The following is a 24,926-nucleotide window of genomic DNA, read 5'->3' as shown; positions in this document are numbered from 1 at the left end:
GTCCTGTGGGGGCTCACGGCCGGCCCCGGGGACCCAAGAGGCAGCGAGCGAACCTGTGACCGTGGAGGTTGGCCTCAGCCTGCTCCTGTCGGGGGATCAAAGGGACTTTCTGAACAGAAACAGAGTTGTTACACCCTGTTTTGAAAGAGATGTGCAGAATACACTGTTTCCACTACCAGGAAGGTTTTATGTTTGTTTCCAGGTTTGATTTCAGCAATTAAAAAAGGAAACAAGTTGACTATATCGAGCTGCACAAGACATTTATCTGGACGTTCAGCCCTGTGTTACTACAGACTGAAATAAAAAAGCCAAACACCTGCACAACACGATCCAGTTTATTCCCTAGTTTTCTGGCACAGCTGGAAGCCACCACCAAACACCCACTACCACCACAGAGCAACCCATATCCATGGCAGTTGCATTAATTTTGTAAGCACTTTGCAGCAGCGCGTTTATTAACCTCTTCAGACCATGTTCTGTATGCTGTAAAAAAAGAATTCAGAGGTGAAAGGGACCAAAGATAATTATTTATGCTGCTATGTGTCACCACTTCCACTTGAATCCCTTTTCAAGGCTTTAAAGCTTTGAAATTTACAGGCAGCAATCCTAGATTCAATTATTGGTTTTGCACCCTAAACCCTTTAAGGTAGCTTCTAATTTTACTCCAGTGCTGTCAGCCCTGAGGAAATAATGACATCTAAGAGCTCATTTGAAAATAACCAGGAAAAAAAAATAAAAAAGGCAACAAAAATTTGAAAGGAGATAAAAACCAGTTGGAAAGCAACACAACTGCAAGGGAAATTTTTTAAGGAAGCGAATTGAGCTGAAAGATTTGTCCTTAATAAGCATCACGTATATGGATACAAATAAGACCCATTGTCACCACCCAGGTTTGGCTTCGTGGTCCAGCAGACACATCCCGTGCCAGTGCCAGGCAAATCATGCTTTGGGCAGGCTGCACTCTCAGCAGACAGCTTCTGCCTCCTGTTTAATCCCCGAGGGCACACGGCTGGAGAGCCACGAGGGCAGAGGCTCTGCCCCTGCCAGGCTCTCGATGCCCACGCTGCTCTGAGACCCCCCAGTCACAGGACAGCTTCCCAAACGGGATCCAACAGGGGTGCCCTCTCTGAGCCCACACCACAGCCAGTGCTGGAAGACAATTCCTGTCACCTTTGTGATTCCGGCTGGAGCTGTTACACATGAAGATTTAAGGTTGGGAATTAACTAGTTTAAGCACTGACTCCTTTGGCAAACATACCCACCTACCCCAGATAAAGGGTAGAGCAGAGTATGGCGTGGCAGACAGACTTATTTTCAAGTATTTATTTTCCACTCTAATTAAATACCACCCAGACTCCACCAGCATCAAAATCCTCCCCTGATTTTTCTAACGTTATTACAGCAGCCCCCGTTATGGATTAGTGCAATTATGCATTTATCCCTTTGTCTCCAGTGTTTTGGGTAAACCCATGTAACACAAAATGAAAGATTTTTGAAAAAACTCATCCAGATTTGAAATATACTTAAAAAAAACCCACTGGGGACTAGTTGGGCAGCACAGCCAGGACTCAGGCCCCACTGTTTCCCCATTAAGCCTAACGTGATCATAACCCCCCCTGTCTAGCTTTGCTTATAGCCAAAAGCAGTCCCAGAAGGATTTGTACAGGTAATTCCTCCCCACTACACCTGGAGCAAGAGTGCACGGTGGGATACTTGCCTCTCCTTTTCCCTGCTTCTTGCTGCAACACCAACACGATAACTGAACGAGCTAAAGGTCTTAAAAGCCTCCTCTGCCCTAAAAATGCTTCAGGGTAGGAGTCGGGGCGGGGAGGAGGGGGTCTGACCGCTGCTAACAAGGGTTCAGTGGAACAGGAGCTGAGCTGGGAGCGCTGGGGCAGACCTCTTGCTGGCTATAGATCTTTTCAGCAGTGCCACGTAATCCTGCAGACAATGCTGAGAGGGGCATGAGCAGCTCCCAGGCTGCTTCTGCTGGGCCCTGCTCCTGACGAGCTGCACCAGAGAAGCACACAGCACCCTGCAAAAAGCTTCCCCAGCAAAGGCCGAGGGCCCTTCTCTCACAAACTTGGTGTGACAGTGTGTGTTTTTATTGTGTCAGCTGCCTCAAAACCCCACACCATCACAATGTCACGGCTGAGGTAGATAGGGCTACCTCAGCCTCCCAACAGAAGGCAAATTTCAAACAGCTTGTGCCTTGTTTCCACATGAGGGACTGGGAAACAGTGCTGTCACCAAGCAGCTGAGCACTCTTCTTCCACTTTCCCCATCACTGGTCAGTAACCTTCCCACAGCTGAGCAATAGATCTGACTTAACAAAACAGCAACAGAACTTAGAAGTTTAATATACATAACCAAAATTTATTTTAAACTAGTATATAGCATCATAAATATTCAATTTTCTAGTATAAAAGTATATGCAGACTATGTTTTTACTGGGAACACACACACACACAGAGATCACATATCCAAAATCACCTGCTACTTTCAAGAAGCATTTTCATTCTGTAGCATTTTCATGAACTGATGACAAAGTCACCTCTAATTCCAGACAAGGTTCTCCTATCACGTTCACTTGCTTTCATTTCACCACACACAGCTATTTTTCACAGACATGTTTATTTTTCTGGCTGCTAGAATCTAACATTTGCATTTAAGTAGTTTTTCAGCTAAGAGAAAGCCAATAAACACTTGAGGGGAAAAATTAATGAAGTCTTAAGAATCTACATTTGAGACATACTGGGGAGAAGCCCTCCTATCCCCAAAATGTGTAGCTGATGTTTTTCTGTAAGGAAACCTATGACTCTAGTTGAAATACTTGCCTTCAGATGATGCTTTCTCAGGCTGGAAGAAGCGAGTGACTTGGCAGCACGTTTAATGTACTTTTAATGAAAAAAAGTGGCACAGTCCTGGCCTGGGCCTGTTGCCAGGGGCACACACGGAGGGGCTGGACACGACTGGGAAGTTTACCTGTCAGTGCTCTCACTGGTGACACGGCCACGGGGCTCAGACCAGCTCGGGGACACCTGCCTGTGCTGCATTCACTCTGCACAGCCACACATGAAGGAGGAGAACAAAATGGGGCAACGTTTCCATACCTGTCTTCCCCTGTCCATGCGATCTTCTGGTCTCTGTGGGTAACTCATTGGTCCGCCCAGCCCCTGGTACTGACTTGGCTGGTACTGACTTTGGGATTGCAGCATGCGGTTCCAGGCGAGGAGAGGAGCAGCCCCAGCAGTCCTGCGTAAAGAAGAAACGCACCGCAGCATGAACTTAGCTCCTAGAGAAAGTTTCACACCACAAAATCCAAATTTCTATGGCCTTGTATGATAAATGATCCCAATTTGCCTCCAAGTTACACACTGCCACAACTATGCTGGCAGCAGTACTGCAGACGGTCCAGTCGTTAGAGACAAATAAGAGGGGAAAAATAATCTTCCAAGACCCTCCTACCGAAAGGTGACATTTGCTTATTGCTTGCTGCTTCCCCACAGCTCAAGGGCTACAGAACCAGAGATTTAAACCAACTTTACCAACCAGAGATTTTCCAAATTCCTTGGAAGGATTCTGTCCATCTTTTATTTTAGGGGCAAATTTGCCAACTCATCCGCAGCGATCTCGAACGCAGATTAAACCCCCAATATCAGCAAGTTAGCTGAATGTAACACACCATCCACAGAGTAAACGTGCAATCAGGAGAATGAGGCTTTCTTCTCTAAATGTCCAGACTCTTTCTGGGACTCCATTCTTTCTAGTTAATTGCAGGTTGCAAATGAATTCTTACGGCGAGTATTCTGAATCTAGGGTAGGGGCCTTGGCTGCTTTTTCCCATCCATTATTCTGCTCAATATGTCAGAAGGTCTGATCGGGAAGAAACCTTTTCAAGTTCTATTGATGCCGTTTTCAATTGACCACGGTGACCTAGCAACATAAGCACTAATTGGCACGGACTGACTGACATTTGGTGTACAGTTCATATGGGAACGCAAATTCGACAGCCATTACAACCTAGTTTGCCATCCGAGATTACTGACAGCAAGAAATGTTTTAATTGCCTTCAAGTACCTATTTTAACGTTACAATTATAAAGCAACAGGTATAACGCGTCAAATCATTGTTTGATTAAAAATATTTAGAGAAATTATATCGCCATGATATAGGCTTTAAAGCTGAGCATGGGTACAACTCCTCACAGAACTCACAGCAGTTATGTTTTGCAGTACAATATATTGTTGTAAAGGAAAAACATTGGATAGGCGAGACAGTTAATCTTTTCTGACCCCTGTTTAAGAGGGAGTCAGTGTGTGGCCAGCCTGCAGAGAGGCAGGAACGGCAGAGAGCACGAGTGCTGCGTTCCCCATCTACCTGCTGCACCGCTGAACTCACGTTCCTTTGTACGTCTTCAAAGGCTTGTGGATTAAACTGGCAGGACTTCAGCCTGGGAGGAGTAACCCTACTCAGAGGCTGATATATTCCTTCAAACGCGTGCAGCTCAGGGAGGAGGTATGGCTTTCATGGCCAAGGGAGGATTCACAGTGCAATGTTGGGCAAATGGAGCTTTGAGCAAGTGAGGAAGCGATGCTGGGAGAGGGAAGACTTTTAAACATGCATTGCACCAGGTTGGAATTGAGACAGGTAAATAGGATCAAAATGAATGAAAACAGGTGTTTTGGATGTGAAGGCTTTCTGCTTTGGGATGCAAATTGCTTCTGGTCTCACACTAAAGCCTGCACAAGCGCTGCTCCACCTGCTCAGATCAGGACCTGCCTGCATTTTACAAAGGCAAGAGAAAGTCCAGAAATGAAATAACTTGATTCCTGTTTATAACAGTATGAGTCTTACCCGATAAACAGGCAGTTGGTAAATAAGATGTGTGATACGTGTACTAAAAATGAACACATGCAAAGGCTCAGTGGTGACACTGAATGTGTGGTTTTATTTTTAGCTTCAGAGGTATGTCTAGAAATGCACAGTGTTATTCTAATCATTCATTCGATTCGGATATTGTAATTTAAAGTATTAACTGTATTTAAAGTTATCAGCACATTACACTTCCAGGGACTAAACACTCAAAAATCCATATCCTAAGTATGATATTCCTTTTGATTAGGTGTTCTGAGTACTTTTTTTCCCCCCAGAAAACAGCAGACTCTCCAGGAAGAATACACTGCTCAGCCTTAAGGAAAACCACAGGGAATTACCCACAGAGCCCCAGCTCCAGGACCTCCACCAACAGTCACTCTGTCCCTACAACTTTGCTAACGTGCTTGTGATAAATACCCTCAGCAACTGATGATCACAGGCCAACACTTGCCACGTGCCTGGAACGGGAAAGTCTGACACAAATTTCATTTGTCATTGATATGTATTTGGCACAGAGTTTAAACTTTTTATTTTAATAAAGTGCTGCTTAGTGAAAATTTGGGATATTTAACAAATGAAACTCGTGTTATGTTGGGGCGTTTTTGCTTCAAGGCCATCTGAAAGAGTGAAATTGGTGATTTTCAGCCAGAACCACTACATATTCTAGAGGATAAACCTAGTAGGAAAAGGAAAAAAAAAGAGCTGCAATGCATTTTCTGATGGTAAAGCCAGAAAAGCAGCTTACACCTTTTTGCTGCTCTTAATTCACAGGACTATGTATGATTTTTAAAAAAACAAAATTTTAGATTTTCATCTGGTAATCAGGAAATTTTAGTCCTCACACCACTTGACTTCATGTTTGTCTAGCGGATATATTAATTGGTGATTCGTATTACCTGAGGGTGCAGATTTGTAGGCGGCAAAGCTGTGCCTCACAGGCAACACACAAAAAGAATTGTGCCACTTGGAATATCACATGGGTTCACATTTCTGTGTTCCAGCCTCAGCCTCTTTGGAAATCTCCTCTATGAGCAGGTTAAGCAAAAGGACTTTCTTAACCAGATGACAAATTTCCAGCAGTCAGGAAACCAGGTAGTGTGTATATATATGTAAAAAAATATTTATATAAAAAAACTCTGAAACACACCAGATCACCCGTGCACTGAATTGCATCACTAAATTTAAAAGAAATCTCACGCAGGAGACAAGATCATCTGGATTATGAAGAAGCAGCTTTAAGCTATTGGGTTTTTTTCCACCCAGGCCTGTGAAGCAAGAGCTAGTTCAGCCCCCGCTGCAATACTCTATCCCTGAAACAGCACAAAAGCTCAAAGCTTTCCTGGCAGGGACGGGGCTCCTCGCTTATCCCTTGCTTGATGTCTCAACTCAAGGGTATCGCAGCCTCCTGCCAACCCACTTCATCTGAAAAGGCTGGAGCAGGGGCTGGCTTCTCCCTCTGTTCTTTCTTCCCGGGAACAGAGGTGACGTGACTGAGAACAGAAATTCCTCACCGCTCTCCCCGGCAGCACCTTGTTGCCCCTGGAGCACCTGAAGCCCCAGCAGCAAGTGGGCACAGCCTTGGGGGTAGCGGTGTGGGAAACTGGCAGCTCCCAGGGAGTTAACTGGGAAACTGGAAACCTGTTGGGGGGTTCAGTTCAACAGATCCAGCCATTTTTCCCCACACCATATCCACCTTTATGTTTCTGTTTAAACTTCTGCTTAAGCTCCGTGCTTATCTCTGTATGGCAACTAACTCAACATCAGCCCTAAGCATCCGTTTGGTTTGTTTCCCAAATCAAACACCTTCCCTGAACATGGCAAAATTACTTATCCTCAGTTTAAAGTCACCTCAGGGGACACCAGTTTCCTCAAGTTTGGGAGCTGAATAGTGAGGTCAACACCACAACACCAGAAGCACCTGGGCAGCGTGTGGTCACTTCTAAAAATACTAGCACAAACCTACCTTATGATAGGGCTCTGAGATCAGAGAGACAGTCGATTATTACAATGGTAATAATGTGTATTTCAAGTGAGAATCAAAAAATCTCTGGCTGAAAGAAGTTATTTATATGTGAACTGAGAACCTTCCACTTTGCAAAAATAAACAGCCTGGTAAAATGATAACAGTATAGCACTGTAAAAGCAATGACAAGTTAGAGACCTGTAGCAATATGTCACAAAATGGTACTATATAAATGGGATTTAATTAAGGTGTGGGAATAGCGACTCCCATGGACAAAGTAAAATTAAAGTTTGTAATGCAAGATTAATTTATAATGCAATATTCCACACTGACGTGGCACAGGACAAGGGAGCCGGACTTATTTCAATAGGGATCAAAAGGTTGCCATGGAAAGTGTGATTGCAGAGAGCTCAATAAATTCTCCCCAGGCTCGTACTTTCAATGGTTAACATTTGCAAATAAAACCATGAAAAAAAGTTGTGCCTCAGAGCAGCAGCTTCAAAGATCTCCCATGCGCTCTCACTCCTCCTTAAATATAAATATCATTATTCATAGCTTCCACAGGTACGCTGGAGTTTATATAAAGTCCATCTGACTCAAGGATGTAGAACCTATCGATGAAGGAACGCACGTAAAACATCCCTTATTACCAAACCATGTCACATTCCTTCCATTCGATGGCACTTATTGGACTGCAGATTCCATAATCCTTCCCTGAGTCCCTTCTGCATTTAATTCAGTTCAGCCTTAAGTAGTTAAAGAAACTGTTTTCAGTGGCAACTAATAACTACTGACCTACAGTGACACTGCCCTACAATAGGCTTGTCAGGCCTGAAAAACTTGTACCAAAGAAGCTGATTAGGACTTCAAGAGGTTTGTAGCAAGAATCAATGGCTGGTCTGTACTAATGCTGCGGCTGCGGCACAGACATGATAAAAGTGGAACACCATTAGTTATGCCTCATTAAGCTCCACAGCCCTCCTAAAAAGAAATTTGTTTAGCCTGTCCAAAAATCTAATGCAGTTTTAAGCTCTCCGTGTTCAATTTCATAGTATCTCAAAAGCTTCAATAAGATAAAGGCCAAAGAACCAAGAACGGTAGCAAAGCACCAACAGTAAAGTTAATTTTGAAGTCTGAGTTTTAATGGAAAGTGGTTTTGCCTTCTTTTTTTAAAACAAAGTGCTCGAGCCTTTTAAAGGATGAACACCGCACAGTACGCTCACAAAATATAAATAAATCATGGGCATCAATTAGCTTAAAAAAACCCTGCTGTACAGCATGATTTAAACACAAAGTTCAAAACAAAGAGGAAAAAAAAGTTGTGAAGCCCAGCAGAACATCCTCCTGGCCACGTTTTACACAATTCAACCCCTCCTGCCTTACCTCTGCGGTGTTTGCTGAAACAAGGGCGTAGGACCTCGCCAGGACTCTTGGGGTCTGAGATCTAGAGGGTAAAACAAAATGTTAAATTAAAAGAGGGAGTGTACTTAAAGAACTGTGCTCTGCTTGGTCTTATACACGCCCCAGAACTCGTTTGAAGAGGTCAGACAGAAAAGCTCAAGCTGGATATCAAACCAAATACACGTACCCATTTTCTGGAATTTTTAAAAATGCAAATTATGTTACTGTAACAACTGAAGACTTTATTTAATCTTTACATTTTTACAAGTACATTCATCACTACACTACATGAAAAATATAGATCCATACACACACACTGCTGTGTCATCACCACAACATACCATGGTTGTGAGCAACAAATATTTAATGCTCACAATATGTGCAAGTTTCCCTCTGATGAGGTGATTTTATAAAGCAAACTAGAGGACCAACCAGAGCATGTAATAAATCAAACAGTTCCACTTTATTCATGTTTAAATATATATTTTAAAAGATATATTTAAAGATAGTAAAAATGTATTGAAAAGTTAACCTAGGCAATGATAATATAATAATAAAAATCTATTCATGGTCTCTCAGATAATGTAATCAGACTGAATTAAACCTTTTTGGGTAAAAACTTGGCCAAAGACACAGCACTGCAGTTATAAGAACTGCAATGAAAAAGACCACCCACTTCTCAATTGTCTCTTCTACCCAAACTAACTCTTTACAAAGAGGTAGGAGTAACAACATTGCTCTACCAGGACACGCAATTAAACGGTTGTTGTTCTTCTACATAAACTGGTCAGTAAACAGGATAAAAGAAACGGCTAATCAATAGCTCCCCAGTCAGCCCCCACCACTCAGATTGTGCACCCATCAAAAGCCTCAGTTTCAGTGACACCTTTGATTATTTTCAATGGTGTTTAAGTGTGACCTAATTTCAACAGCTGCTTCCAGAAGTTGTCTAATGGATGCACTGCGATGGGACAGCAACGCCCTGTTAAACTGCCAATATTCAAGTACACTAAAGCTTTGCACTAATTTGAAAGAAAAGATGCAGGGGGGGAAAAAAAACCCCATGGTCAAAGGAAAAATCTGTGCCTCTCTCCTAACTCTGGCTGGATTGTAGCAGGCTGTAATGGTCTGACCCGGAGAGAAACCTTTCAGAGCAGCACTCGAGCGTGCAGGGGAGGGTGTGGGCAGCCCCCACCGAAGATAACACCATCTCATCAGGGGAAATAATAAATTCTGGTGCCCAGCAGCTCTGCCATTCCCCCCCGAGCCTCCTCCGGGCAGAGCTAAGCCAGCCCACCACCAGCCTGAGCTGCAGAGGGGTACACACTGTGTTTTATTTATTTATCAAATATTACATATACACACAGACACACCAACCAATATATACACACACATACACACACAGACATATATACTGTTCCCAACTGATGCTCATAATCAGGTATAGTTGGTTATTTCATATACACTGTAACCAAACCAGTCTAAAATGTCACTTTTATACTGATCCACCTGTGAATTACAAGGACTTTCAGAGGCATCACCAGGCTGTACTAACACGATGCTTTAGTGATGCTGTGTTTGCTTCTGAACACAAGAAAACCCAGCCCATAATGCTGTCTGTCTTCAGCTACTCTGGGGGAAAACAAGCAATTAAGACACAAGGTTAAACTGGAAAAAAAAAAAGCATAAAGATGAAATTGCTAAAAAATTGAATAAATTGGTAAAGCCCAAGAGTGTCACTACTTTCAATCCAAAAAAATCCTAAAATGACTTTTTATTCCTAATAATTTCAGAGTTTCACAGACACAAGCACGCCACAGAAGGGCACACAACACAGCAGCACTGCACTCTGCTAAAAATGTTTCCAGAGGCACAAACCCCCTCCGTCTGTAGCTACTAACAGCTGTAGTTCTTCATCTGCAGCCGCCAGGATTAGGGCTATGTTTTGGCTCTGCCACCACCACCAGACCTGCAGTTTCCTAAGCCTGGCTCGGTTCTCTTTTGCTTGCAAGACACAAACTTCCAGAAAAAAACCCTATATTCCACAGAGAATAATGGCAGTGCTTCCCCCACCCCTCTGCTCTGCGCAGGCTGAGCTAGGCGAGACCCCAAGTATCCTGACAATTACACAGACTAACACAGGCTCTCCCTCCCCGCTCAGAACTCCACATTTTAATTGAAGTTTATTAACACGTCTTCCATTCCCCTGCCAGGGTCAAATGGTGCTCTAGTGAGAAACCCAGCGAGATGATGCTGGTCTCGCCCTGGTAGAGCATTCCCCATTCACACAGACCCCTGCTTAAGGGCTAGTTAAAAACATGTGTCCTATTCAACCACTTTTTTTTCCATCTGAAAAAGAAAGGATCCAGCTCTCCTGCTGTAACCACGTCTTGTTGCAGCTCTGGGGAACAGTTTAAGAAAGAGTTTAATGAAATCATCAGAAAAACGTTTAAAGCCACCTTATTACTATTCATTTGTACAGCTCTGACAGAGAACAATCTTTGAAGGGAAAAACCTCTGAATTGCACTTCAAGAAGGCACAAAATTGGAGAAGGAACGACAATTAATATTTTCTTTAGTCTTCAAAACTTGGGCATTTCCTAGAGCTATAAGGCCAAATAAACTGCCTTCTCTAGCAGCTCCTCAAGTAACAATTTATCTAATCAGCGTGGCAATCAAAGACGAGACTTCGTGTTTACTGATTGCACTAATCAAAATCACTTTTCAAATGCAGCTAATTGACAAGTTTACTGACTGAAATGGAAGTCATAAATCAGATATCCTGCGTGGCACAAACCAAATGTGTCATTCACAGAGTACTGCCACACTGCACTTGACTCCCCAAGTTATCAGCGCAGACAATTATTCATCAACTGGAAATTGGCACATCAAAGCCAAATCAGAGAACACCAGTAAGGAACACCCACAGCAGGCTCTTGAGGAAGAGGTGGCACTGTGGTTGACCGCATTGCCCTTCTAGAGTCTAATCTTACCTCATCATACATATAAAAACATCATACATAAAAGTTGCTCTGCAGCAATCCCACAAAACGTGGGAATTTTAACCACATCAGCTCTAGTTTTTCAGAACGTGTGGGTTCAGAACGCTCCCCAGTCCAATTACACCACAACATACAGCTGTTCTCCCACAATCAGAGAGCTGACAAACACGACTTTGACACAAGAACCCACCCCATTAAGAAAACTCAGCACATGCCTTCCCACTGCTTCTAACTTGATTTCCTAGTTGAAAATATCTGTGCTTTGACAGAGACATTTGTGTTTGAAGTGCGAAGGGTGACTGCAAAAGGCAAGAAGACAGCTGTGCTGTCACATCTGGGAACACCCTGTGGTACTCCTAGACAGAACACTGGGTGAAATTGGCCCACACATGGTTCACGTGGCATGGATAGTCCCACGTGGCCTGGGCTGGGTCCTGACCCACCAACCAGGCAGCAGGATGCATTTCTGGAACTCCTTCTACGGAGCAGGCACGTCCCTCATGCTGTCTAACCTGCATCCATCCCACTGACTGGGACATCAACTGTCCTTATCCCTCGGTTAAATAATGAGGCACTGAAAGAAAGACAATCTCCAAAGTCAAACGCTGCTGTAGTTAGTTGTAAAGACTTCACATTGCAGTCAGTTTAAATCAGAAGTTAATTAGAGTTTAAGACTAATCTCCTGAGACAGCTTGGTATCATTAGCAGAAGAGGAGGAGAAACACAACCAAATTAACTGACACAAAAATACGTTTGCAGCATTGAGGAAGGTGGCACAACAGGAAAAAAAAAAGAAAAAAAAAAAGCCTTGCTTTCAGATTTGCCAGGCACACCTGGAGAACAGCAACAGGAGATGCCCGAGCCAATCTGAGGGTGAGGAAGGGCCAGGAGATGAGGGGAGGAAGGGCCGCATGAAAAAGCCACCAGTTTTTCTGAGGCCAGCAGATGGACTGGGATTTCACATCTATCAGTGGACTCAAGCCTCCTCAATTTGAAAGAACGATGGCATCGGGGCATATTTGCATGTGGAGTGCTTCCTACACAACCCAAGGTGCTCGGATGCCATGAGGACAAGAGCTTTGTAAGTACCTAATTGGTAAGATCAGCTCCATGGACGTAAGGCAGAGAAAACTGCTCTGAAATAAGTATTTCCCCCAAAGCACCAAGACACGAGCTTCAGAAGCCTTGAACAGCAGTATAGGGATGATGGGCTCACGAACAGTTTCTCTCTCCCCAAACCCATGCAGACTTTCTCTTTTTGGAGATTAATACAAAAATGTGATGCTTGTCTGGTAGCTCTGCCTTCCCATTCCCTACACTCTTCTTTACAGATCATATTCCTTGTTTGTTTAAAAAACCACTTGCTGTCCTTCAATCACAGTTAATAGCTCCAGGCTCTCATCTTCTAGCTCTAGATTAAACCAATCTGATTCCTTGCACAAGAAAGCTCTGCACCCACTACTCACCTACACTTCATCTGCTTTGGGACTGGACAATAAGTTTAATTCAGAGTGGCCATTGATATTATTCATTCACTGTTTCCTACGCAGCAAAAATGCAAGTCAAGTATAAAAAGGCTGACAGCTCCACTCTGCAGTCATCTGGTCTTCTATATGTGACAAAATGTTGGAGTTCAAACTTTATCACCTGTGTCAGCTATTTAAACTTCAAGCACTTGCAGAATTCAGTACTGCGAGAATTCAGCTGAACAGGGAGAACTTCTTACTTTAAAGCACCTTTTCAGGCAGTTTAGGCACGTTTCTTCCTGCCTCAATCCCACCATCACAGAAATGCAGCTCCTGATCACAGGCGAAGTGACAGGACGCTTAACCAGCATCCTTTTTAGGAGCCCTTCACACAAGCAATTCCTTGCCAGGATGAAGAACTTTAGGTCACACAGGATTTATCTTAGCTCTTCCAGTGACCCCCTTGTTCACCAAGCCACCAGTGGTGGCATCCCTGATCTGACCATCTCCTACCACCTCTTTGCCAGAAGCTGCAACACCTACTGCAGGCAGGAGGGGCCAACACAGGACTGTGAATTAGCAATTTCAGCTCAATCTGGCATCTCAGCACCAACCACAGCTCTTCTGTCAGTCCTACAACCTCTCCTGCTCTGCCACCATGCCTTGTGCATTCATTATTTTCCGTGGCTGGCACCCTCCTCTTGTTCTCTTCAGACACAAGCACCAAGCTGCTGCTTCTGCTGATGCTGGTGATGTTGAGGTTCAGCCACACACTGAACACGTTCCGGATAACAGACACTAGGAACCCTTAGAAGACAAAGTGCTATTTTTGCCTTTGAATACTGGGCACAATATTCAAAATTGGATCCCACTTATAGGCACTTAATTACATTTTAGTACGTTTCACTACAGCAGTTCTATAAAGGAAGAGCAACAGAGAGAAGCAACACAAGGTTAATGAAGATGGATGCCTGAATCCACTTTTTATTTGCAATAGTGCAGCAGACCAAGACAAAACCATAACGTTTTTCAAACTCAGAAATGCAGAAAGCAGAACCCACTTACTTGACAGCAGTTTAGGGATCTGCTGCTGCCCAGCCATCAGCGGCCTGGCGTAGGGGCTCCCATAAGTTCCAAGAGGTACCGCGTTGGCATACATTCCTGGCATCCCTCTCTCCCTTGGCATCGTATGGCTATTGTAAGAAATGGAAAGGAAAAAGAAGAGCATGTTTTTATGAACACCATCTTACAGCACAGCCTACCCAGCCCAAACATCCCAGCTCTCTCAAAGGGACTCGCTTACAGACCAGGGTCCCAGGCACACCACCACCGAGGCACACGCTCGGTGAGCTGGTCCCAGCAAAACTTCTGAAGGTCCTACAGCAAGCCACAACGAGCAGAAAAACACATCCTTCCTGCAAACTGGGGAAGAGCCCAGTAAAACTGAACTGCTGCCACATTTCCCAAGAAGAAAGTATTTTCTCTTCCTAAAGAGACACTCGTGTTCAGTTGCTCAGAGTTTACTTTTATTTGCTAGTAATACAACCTCCTTTAAACCATTCTCTTTTCTGGCTCTGATAAATGTGTGGCTCCTTGCCCTCCCTGGTAAGGAAAATCATTTCATTTTATCTGTAATACATAATCCCAGCTCATTCTTTCATCCTGTCTCTCTTACTACACTGCAGTGCTTGAGAAAGTTACTTGGACTTTTGGAGAACTCATAAAAATCGACTCTGGCGATGCCTTGAGAAGTGACAATCAAATGGTGTAACACATGCTTCATACAAGGGTTTTTAAAACTTCTTCATTTTTAAAAGTGTAAAAGACATTTCTGTCTTCTTAATAGTCTTAATTATCACTTGTGTACGATATTCTCACTGTAGCTTCTGTACTTCAAGTAATTAACCATGAAACAAGTTGAAAAAAAAAACAAAACAGTGGGAAATCCAGTTAGAAATATTTAGTGGAACCTCCCCCCAGATCAAGAAGAACTCAAGTCATTACTGCAAAATTATAGTAACATACAGTTTTAATCAATACTGAATTTAAATATCACATGCCAAAGTTTCCATCATGGAACACCAGCACCTAATCTCTGAGAGTCCATCCCCATGCCCTTTGTATTTTTTTGTTTTTAATTAAAAAAAGCAATAAACAAGCACAGTCATCTGAGCAAGGCAGCCAGTAACAACGCCGCCAGTCTTACCCTAAAGTCCTAAATGCTGACTGGTCCAAATGGACTGGTTTTCTGTCTCGGTTAAAACCAAGCTGTGGTCTCCAAGGCCTGCCATCATTGTTGGTTTTCTCCCAGTCTCCTGGCTTCAGAACTGGAGCAGGTTTCCTTAATATTAAAAATAGTTCCATAAATACTTATCAGAGAAAACACTCAGATTAATGAGAGAAAATGGAATGATTTGAAAACTGACAGCTGATACTTACTTTGCACCAGGCAGCACTATAGCCTTGAAAACAAAGCCTTCATCAAATTGTGGATCTTTGAAAGAGATACTAGGAGAAAGGATTTGAAGATTAGGTTTACTTGATAATTAATACAAGCAAGATTAAAAAGTAACTGCTGCTTTATTAACAGTGATGCACACAAACAGAAAAAGATTCAAGAACTCATGATTTAAACTGCAAAGTGCATTTCTTGCACACGGATATACTGACTATATGGATGTCTTAATTATTTTCCACAGAGTGACCTTATTCCCCCCCTGTATCAACAGCCAGACCAAAAGGAAGTGTAATGTCTAGGAAACAGTGAGTCCCGTGTATGGTAATGAAAGCATCTTCTGCAGACCCTTGAGTACAAATCCTCGAGTCAAAGCACTGATTGTACTTGATCAACTTCAAAGGCTGGCCCAGCACAGACAGGAAGGATGCCAGCTTGCTCTGTGGGCTACTCAAAAGTGTACACCCCTTACAAGTGGGATTTCCTGGGCCAGGGAATTTTTATCCTGAAAGGCAGCTTTGCAGTTGCATGCAGGTCCCGTGGAGGGATATACCCCTGTTTTTGGTGACATCTCCTAGACCCTGCATTTTGAGCTAATATTAGTCAAACTAAACAGTAATAGAGCAAAAAGGGGCTGAAAGCTTTATTTCTGCTGGTACAATTATATAGCACTTTGGGTTCATCCACACTCCTAGCAATTCCAGTCTCCTGGTGTAAGTATCCAGGTCACAGGTAGGTCCCACCAGGGACATGTTTGAAGTGCACAGCACCAGCCTCCTTCCTGTTCCCTCACTACCTACCATTTGATGTAGAAGAATGCTTGGGATGCCAAGAAAGATAAAAGCAAACAGCTAAGCAGAATAATCTCACTCTTCCAGCTGAAATACATCTGTTTTTCAGCACAGAGAATGAATGAGGCTCGAAGGAAAGAGAGTAATGGTCCCTTGGAAAATTCAGTCAAAGTCACAGGAACTGAAGAGCAGAATCATGACTGCTCATACCATCTCAAAAGACAGGAAGAAAAATCCTTGCAATAGAGAAATGGACAGAAGCGCAAAACAATTCAAACCTCCTGCCAGTGGCAGATGGAAAGCCAAAAACTACCTTTAACTCATCACTCAAAGTAACTAAATCCCCATTTCAGAACATCCTTTCTACAGTATCCTGACAAGCCACAACTTAGCATTTCTTACTGCCTGTAGACAGTTGTTCTAGTTGAACCAAGCTATGCCTCCTTGGAGGAAAAAATTATGCAGACGGATCACAAGTGATTTTCAGTGTCTCGAGTATCTTATGAGGCTCAAGAACTGAAAGGTTATAGGCTCAGGCATTACATACCTATTACACTGTGCCAAATTAAGTGAGAACGACGTACAGCACACTAGATCTACAGAAATTTGCTGTCAAGTGCAAGAGTAATTAAAGTCTTCTGTGACCACAAGATTTACTCAGAATAAACTGAGTTTTGATTGCTGTATTTTGTACGCCGTTGCATCAAACCCCAGAGTTTACTCACCTGACTGCAGAGTTTTGTGCAAGATCACGCAGCATTGGAACAGGAGACTCCACTACCCTGGTAAAGAGAAAAACCTCTGTCAAAACATCATGGAATGTATTTCTCACCACTTGCTCCACTTTGTTGCTACCACTCCCATCCCTCTGTCAACTAAGCCTGCGACACATAAAAGGGATTTCAAAATTCACTTGCCTTCCCCTAAATTAGATACTTCTATAAGCAATGGATTTACTGAATCCTTATTTCTTAATGCCATTACTTTTGCAGCTGACCTGTGTGGATTCTCTAGCATCTAACAGTGGGTTCACACACTTCCCACTGCCCAGTGGCCTGTTTACAAACCTTAGGACTATTCTGCACCTTGGAAACTTCCCCGTACTGCTGGGGTTTGATTGTAACAAGCCAACAGGTTCTAAGAGGGCAGGAGAAGACCAGAGAGACAGACACACACGCAGACACCATGAAGACACAAACCTGCTTCACTAGGAAGAAAAAGGCTTTGAAGTAAAAAAAAAATATAAAAATTTTAGCAGCTGTTTTACACAGCACTTAAAGAGTCTCTAACAGAGATTTAACAGGCTGACATGCAGCAGCATCTCAACCCTTTCCTTCTTTCCTCCAGAAAACTGTACCCCTTCAACTCAAGCAAACAACATGCTCGAGAAAATTACTCTTATCAATCAGAAACCAGATTTCTTTGTTCACCCTACTGCGCACAACTGTCACAGACCCATGTTACACACAGGTCACAAACTGCACACACACTGGCTGAATTTGATCCAAATCTTGTTAGCAAAGTCAGACTTACTTTGAAGTGGCAATATAAATGCCTGCTCATCTTCACAGAACTAGCAAACTACTTCTCTAGGTAAAAAAATACCCATTTCTCATGCCTATCTAGGGAAGACAACGCCAGAAGAGGTTTCTTTTTCCTGCATTGCTATTCCCTCCAAGAACAGCTCTGACTTGCTCATATTCTTCACAAGCCATGACAAGAATAGAGAAACATGTTAGTGTGACCTAGGATACATTATCTGCCCAACAAAATCAGAGGGGTTGTACATTTAATGCAAATGAGTCACTGAACACCTGCTGATGCCTCTAAGCAAAGTTAGATAAACAAATGCATATCCTACAATGTGAGGATGAGACTGATAATTTCTCAAACTAGGTGCATTATCTAGAAAACAAAAAATATTAGCATTTTTTGTGTGTGTAGCTGGTAACAGTCCTGATTTTAGTGCTATAGCCTAAATGGCAAACGGCAAAATATATCTGATAAATCTCTATCTGGATTTTTCTGTAATGCAATTAAGATTAGCATACAAAAAGCAGAGTTGTTGGGTTTTTTTAAACAGCATGCACTATCAGAAGCGACATCAGACTGCATTAAGTTAACATTCACACGAAGGCAAAGAGGCCAAAACAACATGACCTTACTGAACAAGGCCACTGATCACCACTACTTTTATTATATAGGCCCTGTTTACCTATTGAAGTTCAAACATTACTAAATACATAAAAATCAGTGTTCCAGAGGTGAAATGACAAACAAACCCAAAGATTCATCAGTTTTAGGTTTCTCGTTGTGGGCACAAAGAGATTTTTATTTAAATGCAGACATAGCTGAAGAAAACGTCCTTCAGCACCCACCAACCCGTGCCAAAAGCCCTACTCACTGATCTGGAAGAACGGCATTTTCATTCAGCGTGAGCTTTCCCTGGATCCCATGGCAGAGCTCTGGGGGTATGTCCACTGGCTATGGAAAAAATACATTTTCAGCTGAAGCAATTTATTAGACCTCCACCCTCAGGACTTACACAATCCCTTAAGAACAAGTGTGACCTACCTCTGCATTTTTGGTCTTGTACTGTTCCACAATAAAGTCACAAAGTGGATGGTGTTTTCCAACAAAGAGAACATCACCACCAAGGCTGTTTCTTCTGCCTAGAGAAGATGAAGAGAACGGGATAAGAGTTCAGAGCAAAGAAGGAAGGAACAGAGCAGACCAGCACACCGTCCTCTTGACATCTCCACAGATGGAAAGATTCGTTGTGATTTAGGAGAAAGCTCTGAACATTCCTTGAGTGGTGGAAAGACAGTGTCTCTGCCCAGAACAGCACGCCTCTGGTCACAAGGGCAGCAGCAGACAATAAAACAATGGGAACTGGTGTTCAGTGGGAGGAATGTTGAATTTAGAACAGAGTAATGTTGAAGGTAGAGACAGGCTGGGTAAAAAATAAGCCAACCAAAAGCCCCCAAACCCACACACCTCCCAGGTTCATCTACAAGAACCTGCTATTATTTTTGTACAATGGAAACAGTAACATGTACATTTGCCTATATAAGATGAACACAAAGCTTTACATATCATAGCTGGACACAGCCAGCCTACTGATCTGAACAGCCAATACACCTATCGAGTTTTACCATCAACTCCAACCTTGGAAACAGAGTTTTTTCTTTTGATTGCCACATGTTAATCTAACAAGTACTTTGACAGCGTATACTGGTAGGAGCTTTTCATATGATTAATCTAATTTTCAGGTTAAGTCTTATGCAGGCCTACTGGAGTAAACGAAAAGTGAAAGCTAGAAAAACAAATCCACTGAGGATCATTCTAATTACCAGCATCATCCATGAAGAAGAGGCTACAGCCTGCCGTAATTCAATCCAACCAAACGTCTGTTATACCTTGCTCATTTAGGGTGAAACACAGCAGTAATAACAAGTTGAAACAAAATATCACAATTCTTACTCTCTTCAGGAGTGAGGTCAGGGTAGACTTCTTCCAGGGCAGCTCTAAGGCGTCGCTCATCAACAAATGGCAATAATGCAACACCTGGTAAAACCAAAACATTATTTTTTCACACTTTTTTGGGAAAAAAAAAAGACACAAGCATGGAAAGCTCCAACAGATTCTTTACCCAAGAAACAACTGTTGCATCAGTCACAGAAAAGAAAACCCTACATTTTCAGAGGTTGTGACCCTGCAGGCTGTTTAGAGAAAAACAGTTCAGTAGTAGTGCAGGTAGAAAAGGGAAGCTTATCTCCAAGCTCCCCTCCATCCTCCTCCTCCTCCCCAGTCCCAGGTAGGCACTGGGAAGCAGTAACCTCTACCCACACCTGCCTCATTTAGGAACAAGATGAGCTCAGTATGACAGTCATTGTTTGTCTCATTTGCTACAGATACTCCCCTGACAGAACTCAACACTACTTTATTCTAATTAATTTATTAAGAAACAACAATGGAGGAAATCACTCCAAGTTCAGTGACATGGTGATACAGATATTATCCATCACAGACTATTCATACCAGCTATTAATTTTACTCCAAGGTAACATGGAGGCTCCTCTCAGGATGAAAATCCCTCTCTAAGCAGCACATCTCAGAGTCTGCTCAATCCCAGTGGATCAAGTTGGAGAATAGCCTTTCCTGCTATGCTCCAGTATATATTTTCTTCTATTATAAAATAAAACAGAAGCACTAACAAATTTACTATGAAAATTCTTCAGAGATTTACTCCTGTCACCCTTATTATCAGTTGGAATCTGTAGTAATAATTTTAGCTTTTATTTCCCTTACCATGAACACCAGAGCTTTTCCTGACCAAGATGACAGCAAAGGCTTTCTGCTAAACTGATATTCATCGTTTCATATCCAGCAGGCAGATCTCAGACACGCTTGCCATCACTCTCAGGTATAACATTCAGAGACTTTGGACTTCCACAGACCCAGACTGCCGATCTAAAACTTGGTCTGCCTGAAACACTTTTGCTTCACAAGTTAGATCTTTACGTGGCTTTATTAAAACAAACGCTATTGCCCTGGAGCTGAAGGAAAGGGGACAACCTAAAACTTTACCTGAAGTGTAATTACACCAGAAGCTCGGACCCTCCCTAACAAAACCACTTTGGAACAAACCATAAATAGTGTTAAATATGTCAAAAGTTTAACTGAATCAGAATTTTATTTAGCCTACTGCAAAATAACGAAGAGCAGAGCTGTCACCAAGCTCACCAAACAAGAGATCTGCCCTGTCCCTGCTTATGAAGAATGAGGATAACCTTCAGGCAGACTGACTACTGCTTTATCAAAGACAGCACCAGACCTCAGCCATGTTCAGATTTCAGCTGGAACGTAGCTACATGTGAAGGGGAACAGTGATAAGCCTACCCTGGAAAACAAACAATTTATTTTCACCTTCACCACACACTGGTGGAATGACAACAAAGTGGGAAGTGTTCATAACCCAGGAGACTGCAAAAAGGATCAGTGCTGAGCTTTCAGAAGCATCATCACATCTCTAAAAGGAAGATCTTCAAACATTTCATTAAGAGACAAGGTATACTAGATGCTTTTTAACTGAGACAGTCTCTATTTCCAGCTTGGAAAATACTTTTTGTTTCACAACTGCCTCTTAAGCATGAGAATTCCAGATGTTAAACCAGAACAGAGAGTTTATAAGGCAATTAAGCATTAAATGAATCAAAAGTAACGTTACAGGCTGCTGAAAGCACGTGGGAGCTACTTAAAACATCACTACTTTAGACTGTAGATTTGATAACTGGACAAAAGGACTAAGGGAAGTTGCCAGAATTACAACAGGGGTAAGAAAGGGCTTCAAGTTACACGGTGAAAACCTGCTATGCAACACGTCTTGTAATACCTTCTCTTTGACTTTGGAACGCTGTCCTATACATATATATATATACACCTATAACTGAGATGTGACACTATTGGCTGGACAGTGTAACCAGTCACAAAACTTGGCAGACCTTTAAAATTAATATTCTCTAAAGAAAGAACAAGCTGCATTAAATACTGTAGCTGGCTGTCCATTCTTTGTATGCATCCAAATATTTCTATATTCCCCAAAGCATTTTTCGCAAGGTACTAACGAGCCACTGATTGAACAGAACAAGATCCATTAATTAAATGCAAAGGAGACAAAAGACAATTACACAGTAAGGCTGATAAAAATAGAAAAAAGATTAATCTAGTAGAGGACAAATCAACAAACCGACAATGACTGCTGAAATTACTAATAATCATTGCCAATCCTAAATCATAGGAACCATATTTTGTTCTTCATACTAATTTCTTTTCAAAAATATACCTGCAGCGAAATACTTCTCCCCCACACTAAGTAACACAAGATACCTGTGTGACTTGGTGCATCATTATCTCACTAAGATAATTTTCAATTTTCTTCCTATTTTTACACAGGTTCTTAAGCCTAAGGTCAGTATACTATAGCTCACAAAAAAGAAAGCTGACATTTCACCTTGCCAAGCGTATTTCTTCCCATTTAAATCGATAGCAAAGTCTTCAGGGTAGAAGTCAATTATGCTTGATTCCTGTATTTGAGAGAATAAAAATAATCATTAAAGCCAATTATGAAATCGATTCAGAATGCCACGTAGCACTGTACTTCGCAGAGGGTAAGCAAACACAAAGCTAAGGAGGATTAAAGAACTTTGACTGATAGAAACGTGTTTTATTAAATGCCATTTAAACACGAAGCGTGGTAGGGCACTTCCATTATGTAGAGTATCAAAACAAGAAATTAAGCAGGATAGAATAATTCCAGGTAACTGGGTTAAGGTTAAGTTAAGGTTAAGCAGTTAACTGCTCCCCAGTTAAGTTTTGCAAGGTTTCTATACGAAAGCAAACCATCTTACTGAAGTGTAAAAAAGTCAGGAAATAATTTTTCTCACTGAAACATCTGAATTCAAAGAGACACTTTTAAGGATTTTTGAAGAATCTCTGCAATCTACCAAAAACTTTCTTTCCTGATCTTTATTTTTCTGCCTGAAGTGAGACCCAGCGAGTCAGGCTCACACAACTGCAAGACGACGTAACCTTAGAGAGAGGAATACAACAAGGATTCTTACCGGATCTGTCATGAGCTTCCTCCACGTTGGTGGCAGAAAATTCCCACTTGCAGCTGGAAATACTCCCATTAGTTGTTCAAGAGGCTTAAACTGTTGGAATTAAACAAGTAGGTGTAGGACATGTTAACAGCTCTAAAGAGCTGTGAAATCACAAATAAATCAAGATGCCCTACCGGTTTTGAGCCTTTCTCAAAATCCGAAGGCATGTCTGCAATACCCTCAAAGTCAGAAGCAAACGGAGCGTAGTGAAAAGGGTAATACCAGTTCCAGGATGCGCAGCCCTAGGATATAGAAAGAGAAACAAAATCAGAAAAGTACAAGGAAAAAAAATATAAATCGTGTAGCCCAGTCACTAAAGATGACAGAATTTAGCCCAGCATCAACCGGGAGGAAGAGGAGTCCCCATGATTAGAAAAGAAAGAGCTCTTGCCTCTAAAGGTACTCTGGACTTCAGGTTAGGACTTAACTTTTCATGGCCAGACTAGAGGGACCGAGTTCACTGGGCAGTGAAGGGAGACCTCGGGCATTTCCTCAGCAGTACAGCAAGAGTACTTTGGCGTACAAGTCTATGTGCTAGGTTTGGGTCACTAAGGGAGACAGCCAGAGAGACAGGACCCATCACCAGAACGACACAAAAGACCTCACAGCAGAATCTCAGCCTTAGCTTCAGGACACTAATGTACCACTGTAACAACCAGACACGTTTTCAACTTGTGTAGAGCTGCTACCACAGCTCGAACAGAGAAATACATGCAGACGACACAGAGGAGGAATTTCCAAGTTCTCTGTGTTGGTATAAACACCAGAATCATGCCAGTCAATGCCATCAGGGAGGTTTCAACAGGAACAGAAGTATTTTTCTGGCAGCAGTCTACGCTACTCTTTTTCAATGCAAAATCCCACTGCTAACTTGGGAACGTGGGGGACCAGAGAACCCTGATATGATACACTCTACAAGGTGTGAAAATGTGAACAATACTTGTTGCAGGTACAAAAGTATTCTGGTTTTGTTACTCTTCTATTCAGCACAAGCACTAACACACACTTTGAGTAACGTTTGGCTTTTCCCCTCTCATTCTTCTGTCTTGAATATCGGGAAATATAAAGTGCGTTCACTTGAAAGAGGCAAAATAATCCTCAAAAAGGAGAAAATAAAGTAAACTCAAAACACATCAGAACACAATGCACTTTGTAAAGGAAACGTGGCTCTAGAAGGTCTAAGTCAAGTTTTCACCTCCTCAGCTATTCTTCTTAGCAGTACCACTTGAAACAAAAGCCTACTATTTTGACTTCCAATTCTGAACAAGTAAATGTCAATGAGGCTCCTCCAGTGATCTTTTTGGTATAAAATTACAGAGACTATAATTATTAGATGCAATTCTTCAGATGGCTTCAGTATGTTTCAAAAGCCAGGTGGATTGGTTTCTTTCTTTTCTTCCCCCCCCCTTTTTTTTTCCTCTTCTCCAAACAGATGTTCCCACTGGTGGAACATGCTCTGCATTATTAACTTTCTATAAGAACAGAAAGGCAGGTAATGTATTCTGTCAGAAGTTTTATGGACAACGAGCAGCAGTTATTGGAAGCAATTCTTACTATAGAAAAAAGAAAACCAAAAACCCTCAAGCAAACCTGTTTAGATATTCCCCCAGTCCAAAGCTTCATAATCTGACTTCCATATGGGCAGAAAGTGACCCGACTGCTGCTCCACACCAAATCAACAGGCTGCCCATGGACAGCAGGTTACGGTACCTTGCCTGTGCAAGTACACACAGCAGCATGTGCAAGTATTTCATTGCTGCATTACTTTGTCTGCAATGTAATTTTTATAAGGTCTAGAGAGAGACTTGCCTTCTTCTCGAGTAATCTGAATATGAAGAAAAAGAGCAAAACTAAAGCCCTAAACATTTGTGTACTTTCATCAAGTTTTCCTTTGGAACATTTCTAAACCAGACAATATTTTCTGTACAGTCACTTTTCCTTGAGGTCTTCTTGGCACTCCTCCTCAATTTTCTCGAGAGCACTATGGTCCTGCCTGAAGAAGTTGTTGTCAACCTCACCAATTTATTTTCTTTGCAGCTGTAATCATCTGTCACTTCTACATGCATCAGTCACTTCAGCCAGAACGTCTACAAACTCAGAAGGACAAGGAGTCACCGACATACATCTCAATAACTAAATTGGTTTTACAAGCTGAACTAGCGCCTTGCCCATACTGGTTTGGGTTTGGCACATGCCTGTCTTCCAGCTCCTGTACATGTAACGTCACAAACCTCTCAACACATCTTGCCACAGTTAACAGGAACAGTTTGCCTTCAGCAGACCTTAACTGTGTGCAGGATCATGGGTA

At 42.3% G+C, this 24,926-nt stretch overlaps 1 protein-coding gene across 1 annotated transcript in view; it reads right to left on the bottom strand.

Moving 5' to 3' along the window:
* XRN2 (5'-3' exoribonuclease 2) overlaps window positions 1–24,926 on the bottom strand; it is a 45,179-nt gene that overhangs the window by 1,614 nt on the left and 18,639 nt on the right. Inside the window, exons 18-29 of the mRNA XM_068399775.1 lie at window positions 22,753–22,860; window positions 22,580–22,669; window positions 21,970–22,042; window positions 19,440–19,523; window positions 18,531–18,628; window positions 18,361–18,440; window positions 16,682–16,738; window positions 15,150–15,218; window positions 14,917–15,051; window positions 13,776–13,903; window positions 8,225–8,285; window positions 3,114–3,255 (exon numbers count right to left, since the gene is read on the bottom strand). Of these exons, the coding sequence (XP_068255876.1) occupies window positions 3,114–3,255; window positions 8,225–8,285; window positions 13,776–13,903; window positions 14,917–15,051; window positions 15,150–15,218; window positions 16,682–16,738; window positions 18,361–18,440; window positions 18,531–18,628; window positions 19,440–19,523; window positions 21,970–22,042; window positions 22,580–22,669; window positions 22,753–22,860 (1,125 nt within the window). The remainder of the gene's footprint in view (window positions 1–3,113; window positions 3,256–8,224; window positions 8,286–13,775; window positions 13,904–14,916; window positions 15,052–15,149; window positions 15,219–16,681; window positions 16,739–18,360; window positions 18,441–18,530; window positions 18,629–19,439; window positions 19,524–21,969; window positions 22,043–22,579; window positions 22,670–22,752; window positions 22,861–24,926) is intronic.

The sequence above is a fragment of the Nyctibius grandis genome, chromosome 1 (genome assembly GCF_013368605.1).
Source record: "Nyctibius grandis isolate bNycGra1 chromosome 1, bNycGra1.pri, whole genome shotgun sequence".
NCBI lineage: Eukaryota > Metazoa > Chordata > Aves > Nyctibiiformes > Nyctibiidae > Nyctibius > Nyctibius grandis.
Note: the sequence above shows the minus strand (reverse complement) of the source record. Positions and strands in the feature narration are given on the sequence as shown.